This window comes from Eublepharis macularius, chromosome 14, assembly GCF_028583425.1.
Source record: "Eublepharis macularius isolate TG4126 chromosome 14, MPM_Emac_v1.0, whole genome shotgun sequence".
NCBI lineage: Eukaryota > Metazoa > Chordata > Lepidosauria > Squamata > Eublepharidae > Eublepharis > Eublepharis macularius.
Genome location: NC_072803.1, coordinates 44,850,708 through 44,872,868, shown reverse-complemented (window position 1 = coordinate 44,872,868; position 22,161 = coordinate 44,850,708). Strand labels below are relative to the sequence as shown.

At 44.4% G+C, this 22,161-nt stretch overlaps 1 protein-coding gene across 7 annotated transcripts in view; it reads right to left on the bottom strand.

Annotated features, from left to right (window-relative positions):
* Nucleotides 1–6,336: 6,336 nt before the first annotated feature.
* Nucleotides 6,337–22,161, bottom strand: part of ENTPD8 (ectonucleoside triphosphate diphosphohydrolase 8) — a 36,705-nt gene continuing 20,880 nt past the window's right edge. For 6 of the 7 annotated variants that reach the window (XM_054998297.1, XM_054998294.1, XM_054998292.1 and 3 more), the window contains 7 exons: nt 21,470–21,620; nt 16,208–16,367; nt 14,864–15,094; nt 11,563–11,823; nt 10,084–10,194; nt 7,640–7,777; nt 6,337–7,251 (listed from right to left, as the gene is read on the bottom strand). In XM_054998297.1, coding sequence (XP_054854272.1) covers nt 7,069–7,251; nt 7,640–7,777; nt 10,084–10,194; nt 11,563–11,823; nt 14,864–15,094; nt 16,208–16,367; nt 21,470–21,620 — 1,235 coding nt within the window. In that variant the 3' untranslated portion in view covers nt 6,337–7,068. The remainder of the gene's footprint in view (nt 7,252–7,639; nt 7,778–10,083; nt 10,195–11,562; nt 11,824–14,863; nt 15,095–16,207; nt 16,368–21,469; nt 21,621–22,161) is intronic. The other variant, XM_054998296.1, reaches the window with a different exon arrangement.

Genomic DNA, 22,161 nt, shown 5'->3' with positions numbered 1-22,161 from the left:
CCTCTTTTTTTGTGGCAGTGGCATTTCTTTAGTGCCCGTTCCGGCCTGTTCTGTCTCGTTCCGGCTTTTACCCTGTCCCTAAAAAATGGAAGCTTCCCACTGAAAATGCAAAGAACGAACAAGTGGTCAAATGTCTTTCTAACATCAGATCTTAGAAGGCTGACAGCGGAAGAAAAATGTCATAGAAATTGTATTAGCAATCCTGAAGATTTAATTTGATGTGAGCCGCCGTGAGCTCATTCGTGGACAGGACGGGGTATACATAAATAAATAATTTCCGTTGGTGCCCACAGTAAAAAGTAAGTGGAAGCCAAACTGTGTTCTAGTACCTTGTGTTGTGGGGAAAACCCATAAGTACAATCTTTTTCTAGGTTCTTTTTCCTCCAGTCGAACCCTCTCTTTATCAGCTGCATTTAGGTATCCTCAGAGTAGAAAGAGGTTGTATCCAGCATGGTGAAGAATTCTGGAGGACTCAAAAGCTTACACAGTTTCTGTCATTTGGGTTGGTCCTAAAAAGATATTATGTGGACTTTGGTTTTTGGCTTTTGCTTTGGACAAGTGTGGCTAAGCATAACCTCAGTTACAAACATGCCTCTGGTGACCTCTAGTGTGTATTCCTCTCAAAGGAATTGTTGCACCTGGTGATCTGATGCCATGAGCTTCACTAAACCCAAAAGCTTCTACTAGTTTGTTGGCCTCAAAGGTGCCCAGAGGATTTCTCTTGGGTTTTGCTGAAAAAATCCTCAGGCCACACATTCCAGAGAAGGAGGTACCAGAGTGCTGAGTCAATAGAAAAGAAGGTGTCCAAATCACATTGCAAGAAGAGGATCCCAGTTTAGAATGCTTCACTATGTTTTATATATTTAAAGTATTTATTAGCTGCCTTTCCATCTAGAAGAGCTCAAGGCCGCTTACAATATGAAACAGAAACATATAAAAATACATTTAAAACCCCATACATTAAAAAGTGGCTAAGCAAAAGCCATCTTAAATTTTAAAAAGTTTAAATCCCTGCAAATCTAATACAACAAACAGAACCCTTCTCCTGCTATGCTGTTTGCAGGGGTTTTTTTGTTTTTCTTTTAAATATGAGCAGGCCTTTTTTTCAGCTGGAACACGGTGGAACAGAGTTCTGGAACCTCTTGAAAATGGTCACATGGCTGGTGGCCCCGCCCCCTGATCTCCAGACAGAGGGCAGTTTAGATTGCCCTCTGCACCGCTGAAGCTTCAGTGGTGCAGAGGGCAATCTAAACTCCCCTCTGTCTGGAGATCAGGGGGCGGGGCCACCAGCCATGTGACCATTTTCACTGAGGGCGATTTAAACTTTTTTAAAAAAAACCTTGTTCCAGCTGACCCAAAGTGACGTCATTGGCCCTGGGAGCATGTATGCACTTTGCACATGCACATGTGGTTCCAGGGACACCACCTCCCACCAAGAGTTGCCCCTTGTGCTAGCAACCCACTGAGTTCCACCACCTCTTTTCCCAGAAAAAAAGCCCTGAATATGAGGGAATATTCAAGGTGGGGGCTGACCACCTGCAGCCTGAAGTGGTACAGTCCATTCCACCACCTCCGTGTTCCACCGTATCATTTCCTGCTTCATTCTATGGCATGTGCCAATGGGGTCTAACACAGCTTCTCCACTGGGATTAGCTTCAAACTGTGCTTGATCCCTGACTGAATTAAGGCATGCTGCAGAAACAATCTCCATGGGTCCTATAACATTAGCAAAAAGAAATCTAGTGATTAAGTAATTAGTCATTTTTAATATTTACATAATCTGAGGTGCTAAAATGTAGTTTGCTTAGTTTGTGCATAAATCCTGCTTTGGCTGGACTATACCTGGGTGAGGCAGAGAGCAGTCCTACATCCAAGAAAGAAGATTCCCTCTCTGTGTCTTTTAAAATGCAGCCACAGCAAGGGGGCAGCTGCTCTTGCTAGTGCATCTGTATTCATGGACGGGAAGGTAATAAGAGCTGTTAAAACCAGAATATTCAAGATTTAACAGAGGTTTCCACTTTGTCTGCATAATAAAGAGCTCCATAATGCCAGACATTCTACAGGTGCAGCTTCCCCTTTGCTAGGCCAAACTGCACCTGCTGAATCTGCTTCTGATGCACGAAGCAAAGGAGCCCAGCTTTAAAAAAAGGTGTCTTGGCAGGTGTGTGTGTGTATGTCGGTGTTTGTATTTTGCTTCATGTCGCTGTAAAATAGTGTCTGAGGACTCCTTTTCCTCTGCAGAGAAGATGGATACCATTACCTGGTGGCCCCTTATTACCCTGAGAGGGGTTGCCCCCTTAAAGCCAGCAGCATCTTTTATGTCTGACAATGGGGCCAGGCAGTCATGCAACAGGCATATTCGAGGGGCAGGTGGGTGCCTGCCACTCCAGTGTGGATAGCACGTATTGGGGAGTTTTAAAAGCTGCTTTTGAATGGGATTGCTCCACTGCAATAGGCTGAGGAAGCCAAAATCTCTGAGCTCCAAGTTCACCAGGAAATCCCTATGGGAGATGCAATTGCCTTGCTGCAACTGGGTCAGAGATGTATGGACAATGTGAGTGTGCGTTCACAGTTTTCTAACTGTTGCCCTCTTTTCCTTGTTCCATGTTCATGGATGGATCATCAATGTCCATGTTTCTTCTTGTTATTAAGCTTAGAGCAGTTTCCTTATTTGAGCCCTTTCACTTTGTGGTTCTATAGAATGGGGGGAAGAGGGGAGGCAACTGGGAAAAGTCCTTTAGGAGGAAACATCATCCTCCCCTCTCCCCAAGTGCAACAAGATGTGGCTTGGAAGGGGGTGCCTTAACCTTAGGCAGCAAAATTGATTCAACTGGCCATGCTTTTGAAATGAGCAAACAGCAGATCTGGCGGCAAAGATAGGGATCTGTCCTGCAAAATCCAGAATGCTTCCATTGAGCTCTCTGTGCAGGTTCTGAACATTTCAGAACTTATTCAGTGCCACTCAAGTCTCATTCTGGATCCTCAAAGTATACATAAAGACCCCAACAACTTTACACTCCAGTCCATTTGAATATTCATAATGCCTGTATTTCTATGATATTATCTTGAAGATGCCTTTGCGCCAAAATCTCTCACCTAATTGCTCAGTTTAGTATTTGACTGTTTGTTGATCACTCATCATTCTTTAAAGACTACAGATTCCACATGCAGTTCATCTCACAGGAAAGCACGTATAATGGCGCGGTTTATATCAATCACTACAAGACCCATGTTAAAGTGCAAACTGCATATCTAGCACCATGAAAAGTGCTTCTGATCCCCATACTTGGAATTTCCAGGAAATCTCCACATAGATGATGTTTAAACTTCTCTGGCATTTTTTTCTCAGAAAGTCTGCATCCCAGTCTCCCATCTTCAGCCCATGTGCCCTGCTGGACGAAGCAGAGGGGTAAGGCAACATTAAATTTTGATCTCTTCATTGAGAACCCACTTTCATCCCAGTTCTATCACCACATTCCAACTCTCTTATTCTGAGAGTAGAACCAGCCAATGGGCAGTGGCGTGGGCCTCAATGGGAAATTAGGGGGCTTATATCCTCCTGAATCCCTCACTTCTTGAACTATAGACTTTACTTCTATGTACTGTCTGTTGCTGTCAGTATGATCCTACTGGACAGTTTCTATGTCGTTTAATATTTAAATCTTAGAATTGCTTATGCTCTGCTTAGCATTTCTTTAACTCTGTATTAGATTCCTGGAAGTTTTAAAGCTTTGCAAATTTGCATTTATATACCCAATTGTACATTGTAATGTCTTTGAAATTGACTGTACTGACTCACACTGTGTAATCCACCAAGAGTCTCAGTGAGAAAGGCGGACTATAAATAATGTAAATAAATTAACATCAATTGTATAACACTGATTTTGTTCACTGCTCTGAGCAGGGCACTAATCTGTCTAGAAGAGCAGTAGATAAGTACAGTCATTGTTGTTGTTATTGCTGCTGCTGCTGTTATTGTATAGTGGCACCCAGAGTTCTCACTTTTTCTGGAATCTGTGCCTGATTCATCTTCTTCCTCGCTTGCTCCCTCCAACTCTGCCTGTTCACCCCTTTTTATGTACCAGGTTGTGTCCAGAGCCATTGCCCTGTCCACTTGCCACCTAGACCTTTTCTTCTTCCCAGATTCCCTGTCACTACTGGCTACCCACAACCATTAGAATTACCAGCTGAACAGGGGAAAAAACTATATGTAACCATCAACAGGCAACACTTTTCACTGGAAACTGAAACCTTTTCACCTGCTATGATCAGATCAATTTACATGTTATGGTCTGCATGGGTTGATCCTGGGCTCCCTGTGAGTTGTAGGCTCCTTTTCATTCTCAAACAGAAGGACCCTACCTAGTTTAGATCAGGACCATGGTCAGAAGCTGCTTCAGTGTTCCTGCGGGAGCCCTTTCAGATTGGGGAAACAGCACAGTGGAAAAGTCTGAAGCTCCTTCTCACCGTGGGCCACAGCCCCAGTCTAAGCGAGGCACCACACATAGGGGGATGAAGGAGCACCTGCAACTACGATGGAGTGGGGAGCTCCAGACACAACCTGTGTAGAATGCAATGTGCCATAATTGTAGTATTAAAAGCTGCTGATAAAGGCATAGTGCGAGGACTGGCTGAAGAGCTGGCAACCCTGTTAGCCTGTCCCAGGTGTGCCTGCAATCCTTGGCTTAGTCTGGTGCCCCCTTACCTGTTTTGTTATCCAATTGCAAGAATGGCCTGTTTTAGTAAGGACCACGGCATGTTCCAAAGCTTCCCTCTCTGTGTTCTTGCAGGAGATCTGCAATGGGATTCCCCCCTTCCTCTGGAAAACTGCCCCTCAAATGCCCCCCAACTGCCACCAGGTCAGCATCAAGATCAGAATTGTGGGTGGAGCAATGTTGAGATTTAAATGGGGGTTAAATTTAAATTAAGACTGTCTTACATTCATGGCTTCCTCCCACTTCCAGAGATCCCATTTTAGTATTGGGAACTTATTCATATGTTGCATGCAATCACTCATAGTTGCATCAAATTATCTCTGAGCATGGACGGTGTGCCTTTCTGTCACTGCTAAATAACCACAAGGCGCACAGCTGAGATTATTAAAGAAATGCCTCTTTTATTTCTGGCAAGGTTCTTTTGCCTTTAAATTTACCAGGCAGGCAGACATTTAAGAAGGAGAGCTGCCTTTTCCTCTCTTCCCCATGCTGAGCAGAAATGCAGTTGGTGAAAGTTTTGTTTCACTGTATAAATATTAGATATTCAGGAGTCCTTCCAGGCAAATAAAAGGAGGCAGATCTTGATAGGGAGAATTGGTGGGGAAGAGTGGCTTCCAGGCATCCTTGTAAGCTCCAGAACCTCTCAGTTTAAAGATTCAACTTCTGATTTCAGACACACCTCTGGTAAAGGAAACCAGATTTCCTGAGTGATTGTCCATACAGCAAGCATCAGAACATGGTAGCTGGACAGTGGCAGTAAAACGATCCTGATGTTAGTGGGAGGTTTGAAAATAAACTTTCCTGTCCAGATGATGTGCAAACCTACTTGAGCTGCACACTTCCTGGAAAAATTGTAGCAAAGCAGTTTTGGGAAACTATTCAGAGAGCCTGTTTGATGTAGTGGTTAAGAGTGTGGGACTCTAATCTGGAGAGCCGGGTTTGATTCCCCACTCCTCCACTTGTAGCCAGCTGGGTGACCTTGGGTTAGTCACTCTCTGGAGCTCTCAGTCCCATCCACCTCACAGGGTGATTGTTGTTGTGGGGATAATAATGACATACTTTGTAAACCGCTCTGAGTGGGCTTTAAGTTGTCCTGAAGGGTGGTATATAAACCAAATGTTGTTGTTGTTGTTATATGGCACTAAACTTACTTTGCAGCTACAGACTGTCTATACAAAGGAGACAAGTGCCTGCCTACCCACCTTGGGGAGACTGCAATTTTTGATAGGGAGGAATTTTGCAAAGAGAGTCCCAATAGCGTAGCATTCTATTCCCCCCCACCCCCACAGGAGGGGAAGGTTATTTTACACAATTACATTTTTGTGGGAAATGGGGGCATTTACCCCCTTGAAAATGGGACTAGCAGTTCATTCAAGGAGAAATAGCACCTGGATACATGGACTAAAGACCCCACACCCATAAACGACTCTGCTGGAACAACTGAAGAGTTGGCTTAATCCTTGGCAGTTGCCCTTCCAGCATCTGGTATTCATCAATCTACTGCCCCTGGACATGGAGGCTTTGCTTAGCCACCACAGATAACAATACACGGTGTTTTATCTCCCTTCCACCAAAACCATTTTAGTCCAATTTCACACAGACAGATGACTTTCATATAAAATTCCTAGCTCCCAGATTTTAATTCCATTGTCATACCTTCGCAAGTGCTTTTGTTGATGGGGGTGGTAAACCATTGATGTGAAGCAATTGTCTGAACGGCATGGTGGTATTACAAGCAACCACATGCATGTGGGGATAAAGAGAAAGGTATGAAAGGGAAGAGGGGGAAGATAATGATATTCTCCTTCTCTGCATGCTCTTGCCTTTCTAGGTGACAAAGCATCTATATACACAGTAACTATTAACCATATTCTGAGTGTCTTCAAGTGTTCAAAGCTGTTCACATACATTGTCTCAGTAATGTTAACAACAGTCCTGTAAGGTAGGCCAATATCACATTCCCATTACAGATGGAGGGGGTAGGCAGAAGCTGAGAGTGTCTGTTGAGTCCATGGTGGAGGTAGGATTTTAAGTGGGGAATACCTGTTTCATGCCCATGATACTTCAGGAAAAGCAGTAAATAATTTCACCTCAGCAGTTCCTGCATGTACAAAAAGTAAGTACTAAAGTGGTTTGAACAATCACCTGGCATCTACCCCATTAGGCCACAGTGGTCCTTGGGAGGTTGGCTGGGGTGGTAGGCCGAACCTTCATCAAGTCAGTGTTTCCCACAAAAATAGAGCATCTTGACAATTTTGGCTGTGAGGCCAGGTTGGTTCAGGTGCCCCTCAGACTGAGCCCCCCTCTCAAAATCTTGAAGTGCTGGGTGCAGATTGTCTGAAGGGTATTTCTGTTACTTCAGAAAATAGATGAGCAGAAAAACAAGGCACAGCGCCAACATCAGAACAATGAAGAAAATGCTTGCTATCCAAACTCCCTCTTCATGTCCTCTCAGTGAACTGGGGGATTCAGTGGGGATCATGTTGGTGAGGTTTAGCATATAGCCTAGGGTCCAGCCGATGTCTGAATTGGCAGCCTGCAGGAGGAAAGAACACACTGTAATCAAAGTGGGAAAGGGTGGTGCCCTGCCCCTCAGCACTGGCAATCCGAGGAAGGTGGCACATGAGGCACGGATGAAGTTCCTTCCTCTGACTGGTTGGTAGAGTTGCCAGCTCTCCATTAGGAAATTCCTGGAGGATTTTGGGGGTGAAGCCGGGAGAGGGTGGTGGGGTTTGGAGGGGAGGGACCTTAGCAGGGTATAATGCCATAGAGCCCATCCTCCAAAGCAGCCATTTTCTCCAGGGAGACTGATCTCTGTAGTCTGGAGATGAGTTGTAATTCCAGGAGATTTCCAGGCCCCACCTGGAGGCTGGCAACCCTACTTGTTGGCCTTTGCAGGATGCCTCCTTGACCTCTGCCCTCACCTGCATCTGGAAAGCAATATTGTCCCAGGTGTCATTGTTGAAGCCGTAACCTTTCAGGAGGAGCGTGAGGATGAAATTGGCACTGGCGCAGTAGTTCTTCAGGTGAGACGTCTTCTCTTTGGGGTATGTTGACTGCAACTGGAAAAAAGCAAGATATTTTTGACAAGAAATGTTGGATATTTATTGAAGAATAAGAATTTTACAAGCAAGATGTAAAGTTTTAAGAGGAGGAAAAGGCAGTTTGTTAGCGATTCCAGAGTTACGTAGAAAAGACTTTTCCTTCTTCTGGGCAAGCTGTAAACAAAACAGTTCTCCCGTTCAGCTTGAATGGGGGAAAGCTGGATAGAGAAGGTGCCTATTGACTAGTGCATATGAGATTACCTACACACTTCCTCTTTCTCCCACCTCCAACATTAGAGCAGTTTTTACAATTTTTTTTGTAAGAAGGCAGCTTCCCTAGTAGGTTTGCCAGGTGTCCGGTTTTCCCCTGGGCACTCCGGGTTTTTATGAGACTGCCTGGGGGAAATACATATAAATGGGCATATAAATGCCCAGTATTTTTTACTATGAGGGAGGAGGGGAAACTGGCTGTTGGCATTCACAAGCTTGACGTAGCACCAGCAGGTCTTCTTATGCCAGCTCCCCCTCCCCCCCCCCCGTTTCCAGGCACCCCAGCCTCTGCACCACCTCCGCCTCCTCCCTCGATTCCAGCCTGCCCAGGAAAGCAGCAGCCCACTCACCTACTCAAGTGCCAGAGGAGCACCCAGCCCAGACAGCCCAGCCCAGCCCAGCCAACCTCCTCCACCTTGCCCAAGAAGCTGTGGGCCCACTCACCTGCTCAGCCTCCTGAGCGCTGGAAAAGTGGCCAGCGATGACATTGCTCCATGAGCGGTGTCATTGCACCAGGCCCAGGAGCATGCACACGCTTTGCATGTGTGCGAGGAACTCCAGGGTCCATTTTTCAGGGGGCTTCAATCTGATAACCCTATTCCCTAGACCTAGTTTGACATTCTAGCCACTATACCATACTAATTCTCATAAAGATAGCCTGCGGAGAAGATATGGGGGGATGAGGGGTGGAACAGCAGATGGAGCAAGAGTTCAACATCTCCTTCCCACTCCTTGCTTGAAATATGTTCCCCACTGCTTTACAACTGCCCCACACAACCCACAATCTAAGGGTCTCTCTACACGAGATGCCTTGGCATGTGTTCATCAAGTGTAGGGAGATGCACTATTAGCCAGGAAGTGTAGTTTAAAAAGAAAGAGCAAGCTGAGATCGCTCCTCAGAGGGTTTGTTAATTTCATCTTTGCCTCCCTGAAGGCTCTGTCAGTTTCTCCTCTCAAGTCTAAAACTGTGTGGGATCGCAACCAGTGGACAGTGAGGAATGGAAATGGGCTGGAGCTGCCTTCCAAAGGCAGGCGTGGACCTGCAGAGGTTGTAATGGGCTGAAGTTTCCCAGCTGGCATTTCACAGCCCCTTCATACAGCAAAGCCGTTGCCCTGCTACTGGTTCTGTCTTTTTAAACTAGCCTTCCCGACTACCATTGCATCTCCCAACACGTGTTCTTCATGTGTCAGATATCTTATGTAGAAAGACTCTGAGGGTCTTGCTATACATTATGTTTCTGCATGGGCATGTACTGGTTTTAACATGCTCCCTGCAGCCACATGTCTCCTGTGAGGAACTGCTTCTTTTTAAAAAGGAGAGCTGAAACAAACTCAGAACAGCACGGGGGGGGGGGGAGAGACTCCTGCCCTCTCCCCAATGCCATTTTCTCACATGAAAACCATGTGTAAGGGGAGTTATTCCCCTGACTGCAACTCCACTTAGAATATCTGGGCACAGATTCTCCACGTGGAGCAGCAAAGTCAGCAAAATAACTCCTCCCATGTGTTGTTTTTGAGCAGAAAAATGGATTGGGGGAAGGCAGAAGCGCTCCCTTCCCTCTGGGTACCATTCTGAGCTTGTTTGAGGTCTCTTTAAAAGAAGCAGCAGCAGCAGTTCCCTTCAGCTGATGTGTGTCTGCAGGAAGCATGTTAAAACCAGTGCATATCTGCGCAGAAATGTATCGTAGAGAGACCCTCAGATGCAGGTCTGTGGTTATAGTATGTTATAGCTATGGTGGCCAGATGGGTCCTGCTGTGATTGTGGTGACTCACAGCATAGATCATGCATGTTCACAATATTTGTGTAGAAGAGGGAATTTTGATGGGTGCAGTTTGTCACGTCCTAGTATGGCAGAGCTTGGGAAAGCTGCATCTACTCTAACTTGTTTCTTGCACTCAGCCATCACATAGTTCAGGAGTCCATCTTCCTTAACACTCACTTGCCCTAATCGGAATTCTTTGCTTCAGAACTTGCTGCAGAGACCGCAAGCAAGCAAGAGTGAGCTTTATCTGTGAACCAGGCTGTCCACTATATGCCACAGGGGAATACCCACCTCGGCCCAGTTTTTGGCACAGAATGTCTGGACAGCAGCTTCTACCATGGCCAGTGGTTGCCCCTCGGTCAAGTTCAGGAAGTTGAAGGTGTAGTAATAAGCAGAGAAAGCCTGGCAGACAAACAGCAAGAGGTCAATGGAAGCGCCCATGTGGTGTGATGGAAAGGCAAATGGGCAGAAAATCTAGCAGGGAAGCGCTGAGAACGTCATTACAGGCAATATGTTTGAATTGCCCTTAAGGACTGGACTGCTAGGGCAGGCAGGCTCTGCAAGCTTTTGCTGGAATGGAGCAAAACAGCTCTAGTCTTGTGTAGGGTAATTTGTTAGCTAGGAATGGAAGCTTTCCTACAGAAGGTATTGCTTTTGGTAATCATACCAGACCCCTCACAAGCCTTGCAGAGCCTGAGTTGCTAGGCTTTTAACTATTTGGCAATGCCAGCTAACTTTTGCTAAACTGAAGCTGTTTGGTAGCTCAGTTCAAAGGTTTTGCAAGCAGATCTTGTAAGTGAATCTGAGCTGTACAGACACAGCAAACCAACATACAGTTAAGTCTACCTTTCGGCATTAACAGACATTAATACACATACAATTATTACTAATTATTTCGATCATTAGCAATATGACCAGAAAAAACATAATTGTTATGTGATGCACCCTGCTTTTTCCTGGCATTCTTGCTTTTTCCTGTTGAAGTCATGGAAATATGACCAAAGCTTCTTTTCCTAGAAGGCATGCCTATTGCTTTCTTATGGTGTTAAAGCCTTCCAATTTCCTTCCTGCCCAGAGCACTTGAATACTGGAAGGACTGTGATTGTCCCTCCTGTATTTTGCATGTAGGGTCACAGGTACCATAACTGGCAACTTTGGTTAAGGGATCTCAGGTTAGCTTGCCAATTGGACAGGAAAGCAGTGTCCTGTACTTTTAATAAAAATTTAATGAGTGGAATGGGCAGTTCCATGGCATGAAATTGAACAATGGCCGTTTCCACACTATTCGCCTTCATCCGGAACACTGCAGAATGTCGCAAAAAAAACGCGCAAGATAGCGTCCTCTCGCGCGAGAAGACGCTATCTTCCGTGGTTTTTTCGCGACGTTCTGCAGCGTTCCGGATGAAGGTGAATAGTGTGGAAATGGCCAATATCACCAGTAATTGCTTGCACATTAAAACTGCTATTTAATGGACAGCTAGAGGGACCAGTTTAAAAACTGGCAATCCTAATTTCAGGAAGAAAGTGGTAGGAAAGCCCTGAGACCCTGCTGCCAATCAGAGTAGACAGGATGTAGATGGACCAGTGGTCTGAATCACCATACAGTAGCTTCATATGCTTTTATTTAGCTAAGTCACATGATCAGACACGATCAGGTCCATGAAACAGAACCTTGTCCCCTAGTCTTTGTGCAAACCTAAGGAGCACAACACACACCTGACTCTCATCCCTGTCCCGAGCATTTCAGGATCAACTAATGCCATGTCATACCAGGAATTTTCCATTGACTTTTGGCTGGTAGACTCCATTGAATCCACAGGATGTGTTGTGACCACATGAGAAATTGAAGATCTTTTGAAAGGTTTCCCGACATTTGCTGGCATTACCCGTGCCCTGTAGAATCACATTCCCAGAGGCTGCAGATTCCTGCCGTTCAGCACATGGGCTGCTGTAGAAGGATGTCCTTGTGATGTTCTCAGAGTAACCCATGGGATAGCAGGGGTGCTCAAACCGATCTGAGCTGCTTGAGTTCTGGAAACAATACAAAAATCAGAGGCACCTTCACTTATGAACAACTTACAAAAGGGTAGAACACTACATGTGAAGGAAACAACTAATTTGCAAACATTAAAGGATTGACTTAATCACAATAAATACAATGAAATCACAATAAATACAATAAATATTTACTCAGTGAAAAATTATGTTCCAATCAAAAGGTAAACGTCAGTAGTCAATAAGAATAATCAATCAGCAAATGGTGCAAACTCAAGCCGCTGTTGTAAATTAATGAAGAATAACGTCCTTATGGTCCAAGCAACACATTATAGTGAAGTCCACCGAGAACATCCCATAGGTAAGTCTCCAGGTAAGTAACCAAACAGTTTTTTTGTTAAATAGATAATATTCCGTGTTTTCTTTTTCAGGTGATGTGTAGAAAGTCAGAACGCCCAGCAAGGGCGTAAACCGTCCGCCCAACAACCAGGGCCGGCAAACCCTGTTGTTTCATCCGAAGACCTCCTCCGGGGTGGTTACAAATCCACCAATAAAATATTGTGTATTCTCTATGAGTACTCTAATTTGCCATAAGGTGTACAGTCACAAAGTCAAAAGCAGCGGTAAAGAAGCCTGTGATGTTCTCAGAGTAACCCATGGGATAGCAGGGGTGCTCAAACCGATCAGAGCTGCTTGAGTTCTGGAAACAACAGCAAGAGTGAAACCCTGTTATACCAAAGGAAGTCGCTAAACCACCCCATTATAGCCACTGTACCGTGAAGGAAATGAGGGCTACAGAACACTGGCATAAATTAACGTTGATTGCTTTGGATGACTCATGACTACTAGTTACTGTAACAGTGGCTACATTGCTGGGCCAAGATCTTCAAAAGGTGGATGCAAACCTCCACTCTGCCAAGGAAGCTCACTGGATGACCTTGGGCCTGTCACTTTCAGCCTCACTTGCCTCTTAGGGATGTTGCTGCGAGGTTAAATGGAGAGGAGGAGAATGATGTAACCTGCTTTGGGAGCAAAGCATGGTATAAGCGTCTAAATAAATAAATAATATGTGTTGCCTTCTTGAACAAGTAGCACTAGCAAAGAAAACAGGGAGGATTTTTGCAGATAGTTAGCCAAAAAGAGCTTGGGTGAGCAAATGGGTGCCTCCCTTTCTCTCTTCATGTTCCTTGTGTACAGAAGTAAAAAGATTTCTTTAAAGTACCGAGTCTCCAACATTGCCTTTTTCCACAGGGGAACTGAATTCATAAAAAGCGGCCCTAAAACTTCTTACCACCTAGGAAGGAGTTGTGTCAGAGCACCTGCGCTTCATGCAGAAGGTCCCAGATTCAAGCTGCAACATCTCTAGGTTGGGAAAGGCTTTTTTGTGACTGAGGACTTTACATTATCCTCAGGTCTTCCTACATTCTCTTCAGGTCTGCCATACAGACTTTGATCAGACATACCTTGTGAGTTCTGTTCCTGGAACTCAATTCCCAGATATGTGGGAACCAGGGCTTTTTTTCAGGGGGAATGCGGGGGAACGGAGTTCCGGAACCTCTTGAAAATGGTCACATGGCTGGTGGCCCCGCCCCCTGATCTCCAGACAGAAGGGAGTTGAGATCAGGGGGCGGGGCCACCAGCCATGTGACCATTTTCTCCTAGGGCAACCCACTGAGTTCCACCACCTCTTTTTCAAGAAAAAAAGCCCTGGTGGGAACCAATTAATATTCAGAACTGTGGTACATGAGCACTTAAACGTCCCCCCCCCACACACACACAACACTTTCCTGACTGGAAATGGCCCTCAGAGCTCTTATTTGTCCCGCTGGGGAGATTTACATGTACTGATGGTGACAGGTAAATGTCCCCAATAGGACAAATTGCACCCTGCTGAGGGCCATTTCAGGTCATGGGGGGAGAAGCTTAGGTCCCCTCACATGCCATCTCATAGTACTTACCTGAATTGTGTCCCCACAGGCCTAGGAACTAAGTTCTGAGCATGGAATGTTCAAAACACATCTGATTGAAAATAGTATTATGGACGACCCAGGGAAGATACAAGGATAATGCAATACTTAAACCCACTTCAGTTAGACTCTGGAGATCTAGTGTCGGTCAGAGAAGAAAATAGGTGGATCAATGGCCTGACTCGCCCGAGATCAGGGGTTTCCAATGTGGTGCCCATGGGAACCACGGTACCTGCCAATACCTTTCCTGGCACCCATCAAGTGTTTTTATAAAGTGGGCAGGGCCAGGTGGACCTTTCCCCTTGCAGGGTGGCCACTGGATATCCAAATGACTGTGCATATTAAAAGGCATCTTGTTAAACAGAGCTTCTTTCTGAAATGTTGAACAGTTACTATTAGATTTAAGCATGGCCTCTCTCCCTGACATTATATGGTAGGCTCTCTCTCTTGTGGCAGCCATTCTGTGGTTGTTGTGCCCACCACCTTGTGCCAGAATTCCAAAGGTGCCCACAGGCTCCCAAAGACTGAGGGGCCCTGCCCTAGATAGGGTTGCCAGGTTCCCTAGGAGCCAAACCACGGGGTGGGGTGGGGGAACAGGAACTTACCTCCCATGACCAGCCATCACACTGGAAAATAACAGCATTTTCCAGCACAATAGGGAAGAGTACACACTTTGTGCATGTGCCTTCCGCCCCGCCAGCCAGGTTGAGTGGAGGAAGGCAAGAAGGAGCAGAAGATCCTCCACCCCAGGGGGTAGATGGTGGCAGCCCTAGTTGTCAGTGGTTCAGTGTTAAAAGACATCAACTTAAGTTCACGTGTGTTCAAATGTTAATGGAGACGGATTGTGGCAGAGGACAAAGTTTGTTTGCAAAAGGTCCCACGTCCAAACCTCAGCATCTATAGTTCAAGGATCTTTTGTAAGACGTGTTGGGAAAGACTTTTTCTTTGCCTGGGGGACCCTTGAAAAGCCATTGCCAGTTGGAGTAAATTTTAAAATTCTTTGTTTCCCCAAGGAATATCCCCTTCGTTTTTAGTCTGAACTCCTGTCCTTGCTCTCTCTTACCACAGTATGTGCTGGGGTAGCTTATGAATGTCAATGGGTGACTTACAACAATAATCCGGAGGGCGTGCAGGAGTGCCTGGTTCTGTCCATAGCACAGGTAGCTGTGAGTATAGATGGTGTAGTCAAACCCGTAGAGTCGGAACTGAGCAGCTTCCTCTCCCTCCGTGATTGGGCCAGCTGGGACAAAACTTATTTGAGTCGATGCCCCTCCAAGATCCAGGGCCCCCCAGATACTGGCTGATGAGGGGTGAATCCAGTCCCGGTATACTAGGGAATACTGAGAAGATATAACAGGGTAGTACAAATGACATCAAAGTGTTTTGATGGTAGAAGGATACAATTTTGAGGCCTGTCAATTTTTCTTGTCTTAAGATTGATCTCTGTGAAAGCTTATTTCTCCAGATTTGATTTATCCTAGTCAATTACATTTCCTAAAACACAGTTATCGATAATGAAAGGCTAGCTTTTAAAGACCTTGCCAGATCAATGCAAACCATTAAATGATTGCTTGGTAACCATGATCTTGAAATTACAGACAGGAATGTCTGAAACAGAACTGTCTTTGAACACGGATTGGCTCCTTGCAAGGTGGGTGGGATCAGAGGTATATAAATAAGTCAGGACAGCTGTGGCCAGGAATGGATCACTTTTGTCAAGTCCCTCCTGGTGAAACATTTGTATCTTCCACATGGGGACAGGATTTTGAGGTTTCCTCATTGCTGGTGCAGCTGCAATGGGGCTTCCCTGCCCCAGTCCCACAGAATATCAATATACTATTGTATATCAATATACTATTGTAACAATAGGTGTAGCAGTTTCTCTAAATTCCCAGCTTTCAATTTTACAAACGTAAGCCTTTCCCATGTCGATATATGCCTTTTCCCTTACTATCTCCACAAGGGAAAGGGCTAGAGATTTACTTAAAAAATAAAATCAGAGAATTCAGAGAAACAGCTACACTCGCTGGTATAATGCTATACAATAATATTCTAGAGCTGATTTAAAAAATAAAATAAAAAGCCTTCTCCCCATGGCAGGGGGAGAAAATGGCTGCTGTGAGGACAGGCTCAGGGAAAATGCCTGAAGTATAGGCCAAAAATCTGAATATTCCCACTCACACAGCAGACTTTATTGCAATCTTTCTCAAAACTTTGGAACAAAGAAGGTAAGAGAAAGATTGGAGAACAGATGTGCATCTTGAGAAATGCATCTTGATACTTCCCAATAGCATTGAACTTAGGGCAGATAACCCACGTGGAAGACACCACAATGTAGTTCTCCAATTTTTGGAGGACTTCCTATCCTACCTTACATAAAATGCTGAGGTTGTCCATACCCTGTTCCCATATTAAGCCTAAACCCTTTTAGAGTTTGGAAATGTCAGCCCCACCTTGGTGAAGGAGTCCAGCAGATAGTTGATGGTGATCCAGCCATAAGCACCCTCCTCCTTCCCAGTAAGGATTCTAGCCCCCTGGAAGTTTATGGGATATTCCTGGATAGTCTTGCTGACTTCTGTCAGGATCTGTGTTGCTGCAGACTCATTCTCTCGGCTGTAGGACCCAAAACAAAAGTATTGTAACAATATGAGGATAAAATGGGATGCAGGATTACACATAACCAGCCCTTCATTTTAAAAAAAATGGATTCTGCTGCTCCAAGGCAATCTCAGTTCTGCATCAGGGAAATATTAAGATGGCAACCAGTTAGGAAAACTGAGTTGGTTTTCTCTAGTGGATTGCTTTGTATAATTTGGTCCCAGCTCTTCACTACTGAAAATCTTGCTCAGCCCTACCTTTGGCTTTCGAGATCTATAAAAGGAATCCCACACACTCAAGCCCATTTCTGCTGTCTTCAGGACTAAGAACTTGTGTTTATTTATTTTACGTATTTAGGTTATTTATAGCCTGCTTTTCTCACTGGGACACAAGGTGGATAACACACAGAGTAAATCAATACAATCAACATAACCAACCAGAAATCTAAAAAAGAACTGAAGCAAAGCATAAGTATTAACTTTGTGTTAATTGATGCAAACTGATATATAGTAGAGTCCTGCCTGCAGCAACAGACAGTATGAACTATACACAGTAGTATAAACCACAGTTCCTAACCCTTTACTCAAGCATCTTTCTGAACCAATTACACTACAGCACTATTAGCTGTGTAGAAAAGCCCTCTTGAATAATTCAGTTTTGTATAGTTTGTGGAAAGTCAAGAGGGTGACCTTCTCAGGCAGGTCATTTCATATGGTGGGGGCCACAACAGAGAATGGATGTGTATAGGCAATTGTTGATTTTGCCCATTTGCTGGGTGGCGCCTGCAGAAGGCCTTGCTCTTACGAGTGAAGCTATCATGGCAGAGCATAGGGGGAGGGGCACAATCACAGATATGAGGGGCCATGATGAGCTTTACATATGATAGCGAGCACCTTGAATTGAGCCTGGTAACTGATGGGCAGCCAGTGAAGTGACTGCAGAATGGAAGTAATATGCATGCTCAAATGACACTGAAGCATTCAGTACCAACTGGAGTCTCCAAGTTGATTTTGATGGGAGTCCAATGTAAAATGCATTACAGTTGTCTAATCTCAGTGTTACTATGGAGTGGACCCAGGTGGCTAGATTGGCTGTATCAAGGTATGGGGCTATCTTCTAGGCTAGACTGAGTTAGAAGAAAGTGTCTTTTGCAGCTGCATCAACTTACTTCTACAGCAATAATGTTGCATCCAATACAACCAAGCTGAACTCCATCAAAAGTAGAGAACGCAGAGACATTCTAGAACGCATTAGCTCTGTCTTTTCAGCAACTCAGGCCCTCTACCACATTACGAGGAGTTAATGGCCCTTTTCACACTGCTTACCTTGAGTTGCAACGACGCGGAACATCACGCTAAAAACGCGGAACATCGCATTTTCTCACACGAGATTTGCGCGATGTCCAGAGGACAGTCTTGGTTTAACATTTATTTTTATTTTATATTTAACAATTCTTGACCAGCATGCCATAACTAGTTGTGCCCTATTTGAATGACAATTGAGCCAGAGATCTCACGCTTGAAAAAAAATTTTGTACAGCAGCTTTTAAGTGGACATTCGGGAGAAACTGGCAGAAACTGAGTGCCTGGCTTTGGGCTAAATACCTTGCTACAAGTGACATTTTACACGTGAAGGATAAAGGATAATTTTTGCAAGTCTTTCTGGGAACTGAAGTTCCTCTCCCCCACCCCTTTTCCTTTTGTTCCTTCCCCTCGCTGCCTGAAGAGATAGAGAAAGCCTGCGGCAACAGCAACTTTTGCAAGTCGTTTCTCCAGTCACAAGTCTGCTCTCAATGATCTTTGGGGCAGGCAGCTGCAACTTTCTCAGCTTTCTCCGGAGCATTCCCCCGCAGTTGCTTAGGGGAACTCCCCCGCAGCGAGGGGAAGGAACAGAAGGGAAAGGGGTGGGGGAGAGGAACTTCAGTTCCCAGAAAGACTTGCGAAAATTATCCTTTATCCTTCACGTGTAAAATGTCATTAGTTGCCAATTGCAGCATGCTAGGAAATTTATGTTGTTTTTTTTTAAAGGAATGGGTTGATTTTTAAAGTGGGATGCATTCTGTATGGTTCCAAAGGGCCCCATGCTTTTCTATGTAACTTGGGACAAAACATTTGTAGTTTTGGAATTAGGTGTCATCAATATGTAAGGTTGCCAGCTTCAAGATGGGAAATTCCTGAAGATCTTGGGGGTGAAACCTGGAGAAACCTGGAGAAAGTGGGGTTTGGGGAGGGAGAGGACCTTGGCATGGCAAAATTCCATAGAGTCCACCCCAAAAGTAGCCATTTTCTCCAGGTGAACTGATCTCTGTGGCCTGGAGACCAATTGTAATTCTGGGAGATCTCCAGCCACTACCTAGAGGCTGGTAACCCTATCAATATGCTAATGATACTCAACTCTATATATCCTTATCCAAGGCCCTTTTCACACTGCTTACCTTGAGTCGCAATGATGTGGAACATCGCGCTAAAAATGCGGAACATCACATTTTCTCGCGCGAGATTTGTGCGACGTCGCATGCTGGTCAAGAATTGTTAAATATAAAATAAAAATAAATGTTAAACCAAGACTGTCCTCTGGGTAAGTGGTAGCTAAGCTGTTCGATTTTATTCTGGTGTAATTTTAACAAAGGCAGAGCTCCTTCTTTCCAGCCCTATAGGAATCAAGGGCACACTTGGCAGGATAACCAAGATTCTCCCACTAAACTGCATTTAAAAACTGGTTTTCTTTTTTTATCAAAGCTTTTTTATGTTCTACGTTTTTAAAAAATTCTGCAGAATGTATAAAACTGAAATGTTCAGGAGGGCATTTTTATGAAGGAACTAGAGCTATAAGATAATGGAATAGTTAGGGAGGCTGCTTTTATATAGTTAATAGGATTGTAGTCTACTGCACTGTTTATTGTATGTGTTAATCTTGTTTTCACCACCTTTTGTAATCCATTTTCTGCATTGTTTATGGTATGTCAAAGCATTTGTTAATGTTTTTGTTGTTGTTCTAATTTTGAAATCCTAGTACTCTTGCATTGTTCATTGGCTGCCTTATGCTGTCTGATTATATTGTTTTTATATTTTGTAATCGCCTTGAGTCTCAGCAAAAAAGGAGGGCTATGAATGAAGTAGATAAGTAAATAAAGTAAATGAATTAAGCAACTGCTTCAGACTCAGGTTCTGAAAGAAAGAAAGAAAGAAAGAAAGAAAGAAAGAAAGAAAGAAAGAAAGAAAGAAAGAAAGAAAGAAAGAAAGAAAGAAAGAAAGAAAGAAAGAAATTCAGTAGAGCAATAGAGCCCAACAACAAAAATTACATCCAGAGATCAAGAACTACAGACCACACTTCATGATTAATTGAGCTCATTGACAAATCTGACTCTGTTAATAATAAAGTTGCAATCCTATGCTCATTTCCTTGGAATCCAGTCTAATGGAAATCTGTTGAATTTACTTCTGAATAAACAAGGATTGGATTGGATTTGTCCTTCTGTGTTTGCGTAGGAATTACACAGCCATGCTATTTTAGTGCAGGCTAGTTTTACCTGCAACAAGCAGGTATCCTTGTTAGAGAACACAGGGAAAGTAGGATCACCAAACTTCCCTCTATGTCCTCTGTGGCTCTGCCAGGTAGGAAAAGATTGCACCCCTCGCCCCCCCGCTCAATACAGGGGAATGATGCTTGGGGTTGGCCTCATGATGTGTCTGAAGGGCCCAACCCTGGGTCCTTCTGAATTACCAGCTATGGAGACGAGAGAGGAGACAATCTGACAGCTAAGGGGCAGCGTTATGCATTATCCCTGCAAATCAGTTTTTTAAACACTGGTGACTTGAATGTAGTGACATTGCCTGCCCGAGGAGGTCAGGAGAGCCCCCACTCTCCTGGATTTCTGCAAACGATGCAAAACCGAATGATTCAAAAAGGCTTTTAACTCAGATAGGAGGGCTGTATTGTAGGGAGGGGAACCATAGACCTCATCACTACGTTGCATCGGATTCTTACTAATGCTATGTCTTTGTGAACTTGTATCTCTTACCCTATGATATTGTTTATGGAAATGTTCCTGATATTGACTATGCTAATCTCACACTGTGTAATCCGCCTTGAGTCTCAGTGAGAAAGGCGGACTATAAATAAATAAATAAATAAATAAATAAATAAATAAATAAATAAATAAATAAATAAATAAATAGGTAAAGGAAAATTGTTAGCAACTGTATATTAGAGGCAGCAGTTGTATGCCTAAGGAAGGTTGTGAACATCCCAGCCGTTACACAATTCAAGGGATTTGCAAACTTCCTTGTGTGTATAACTTCCAGCTGCAATGTACAGCAGGTAGCCAGAAATGTTTGGGCCCTAGCTAAACTGCACTATAACCCCTCTGGCAATTTCTCCTGCAAACACTCACAAGCCATTTTTTCCCCAGTGGGACTTGTGAATAAGGGGGCTATTTTCCCCAAGAAAATACACACTCCACTGTGATCTCAGCCATGAAATTCTCATATTATGCTCAGGGCAGGAAACACACCCATTTATGGTATTAAACAGGGAAAAGAGCAGCCCATTTAGGTACCCTTGTCAAGAAGATAGTTTCAGGTGCGTAGCTGTGTTGGTCTGCAGTAGAAGGGCAAGATTCAGATCCAGTAGCACCTGAAAGACCAACTAGATTTTGAGGGTATGAGCTTTAAGCTCCCTTCATCAGATACATCATCTGATGACAGGAGCTTTGACTTTCAAAAGCTCATACCCTGGAAATCTTGTTGGTCTTTAAGGTGCTACTGGACTCAAAACTTGTTTTTGTCAGGAAGGGGGAAGACAGATTGCTTTTAATAAGCCAGGCTGAAGTCCTAAAAATGTATTGCACAACATTACATGATTGGTCAAAGGCAGCTTGATGGGAAAAGGGTAACAGCCCCCCAGTACAGGATTCCCTCCCTTCTAGGAATGAAAGGGTTAATTGTTCAGCTCTCTCAGTGGAAGTTTGCCAAGACCAGAATGACAGGAAAGAACAGAGCTGAAGTCTGAACAAATACTGAGAGGGGTGAGGAAGGTAAGAATTTGTCAGAGGAACTCAGATTTAGGTGGAAATGGAGAGGGGGCTGAGGCTGGAATTAACTATTTGCTGTGTGTACCTCAGTAGCCTCATACCAGCAGTGGCTCCCAAATAAGTGGGCGCCTCCCGTTGCCTGTCTGCAGGAATCACTGACATGGCTGCATCAAGGCATTCCCTGAGGGAGTCACCTGCCCGTGCTGGAACCTTGACAAAGCTCGAGATCCCAGATGCTGAAAGACAAGAAGTGGGGTCAGGGGTCACCCTGTGCCTGGATGGCCCTGAATAGTTAAAGAAACACACTTGACTGCTCCCTTCAAATCCCTCCTCAAATCTCAATTTTTTGGGGTGACCTTTTGTACCCCATATACCTTGGTCCAAATCATGAGAAAGGATCTAATTGCATGTTGCTGTGGTTTCCCCACATCCCTCCCTGTTGATGTAACCATTGTCTTCTTGCAGGCAAGCCTGTTTTTTCTTACAAAACTTGGTGAAGAGCAATGTAACTTAGAGCCAAGTTACAAATGACCCCTTACAACAGGTTGGACACTTGTCAGCTTCCCTCAAGTTTTGAAGGGAAATGTAGGTGTCCTGGTTTTACAGCTTGGCTCTCCATTACAGCTGCAAGACCAGAATGCCTACATTTCTCATCAAAACTTGAGGGAAGCTGACAAGTGTTTAACCTGTGTCAGGCGTCACTTGTTGCTTGGCTCTTAGAGAGGATGCTACAAAAAAGGCCAGCTTCATCACTTAGGAGGACAAACTGGATCTGAT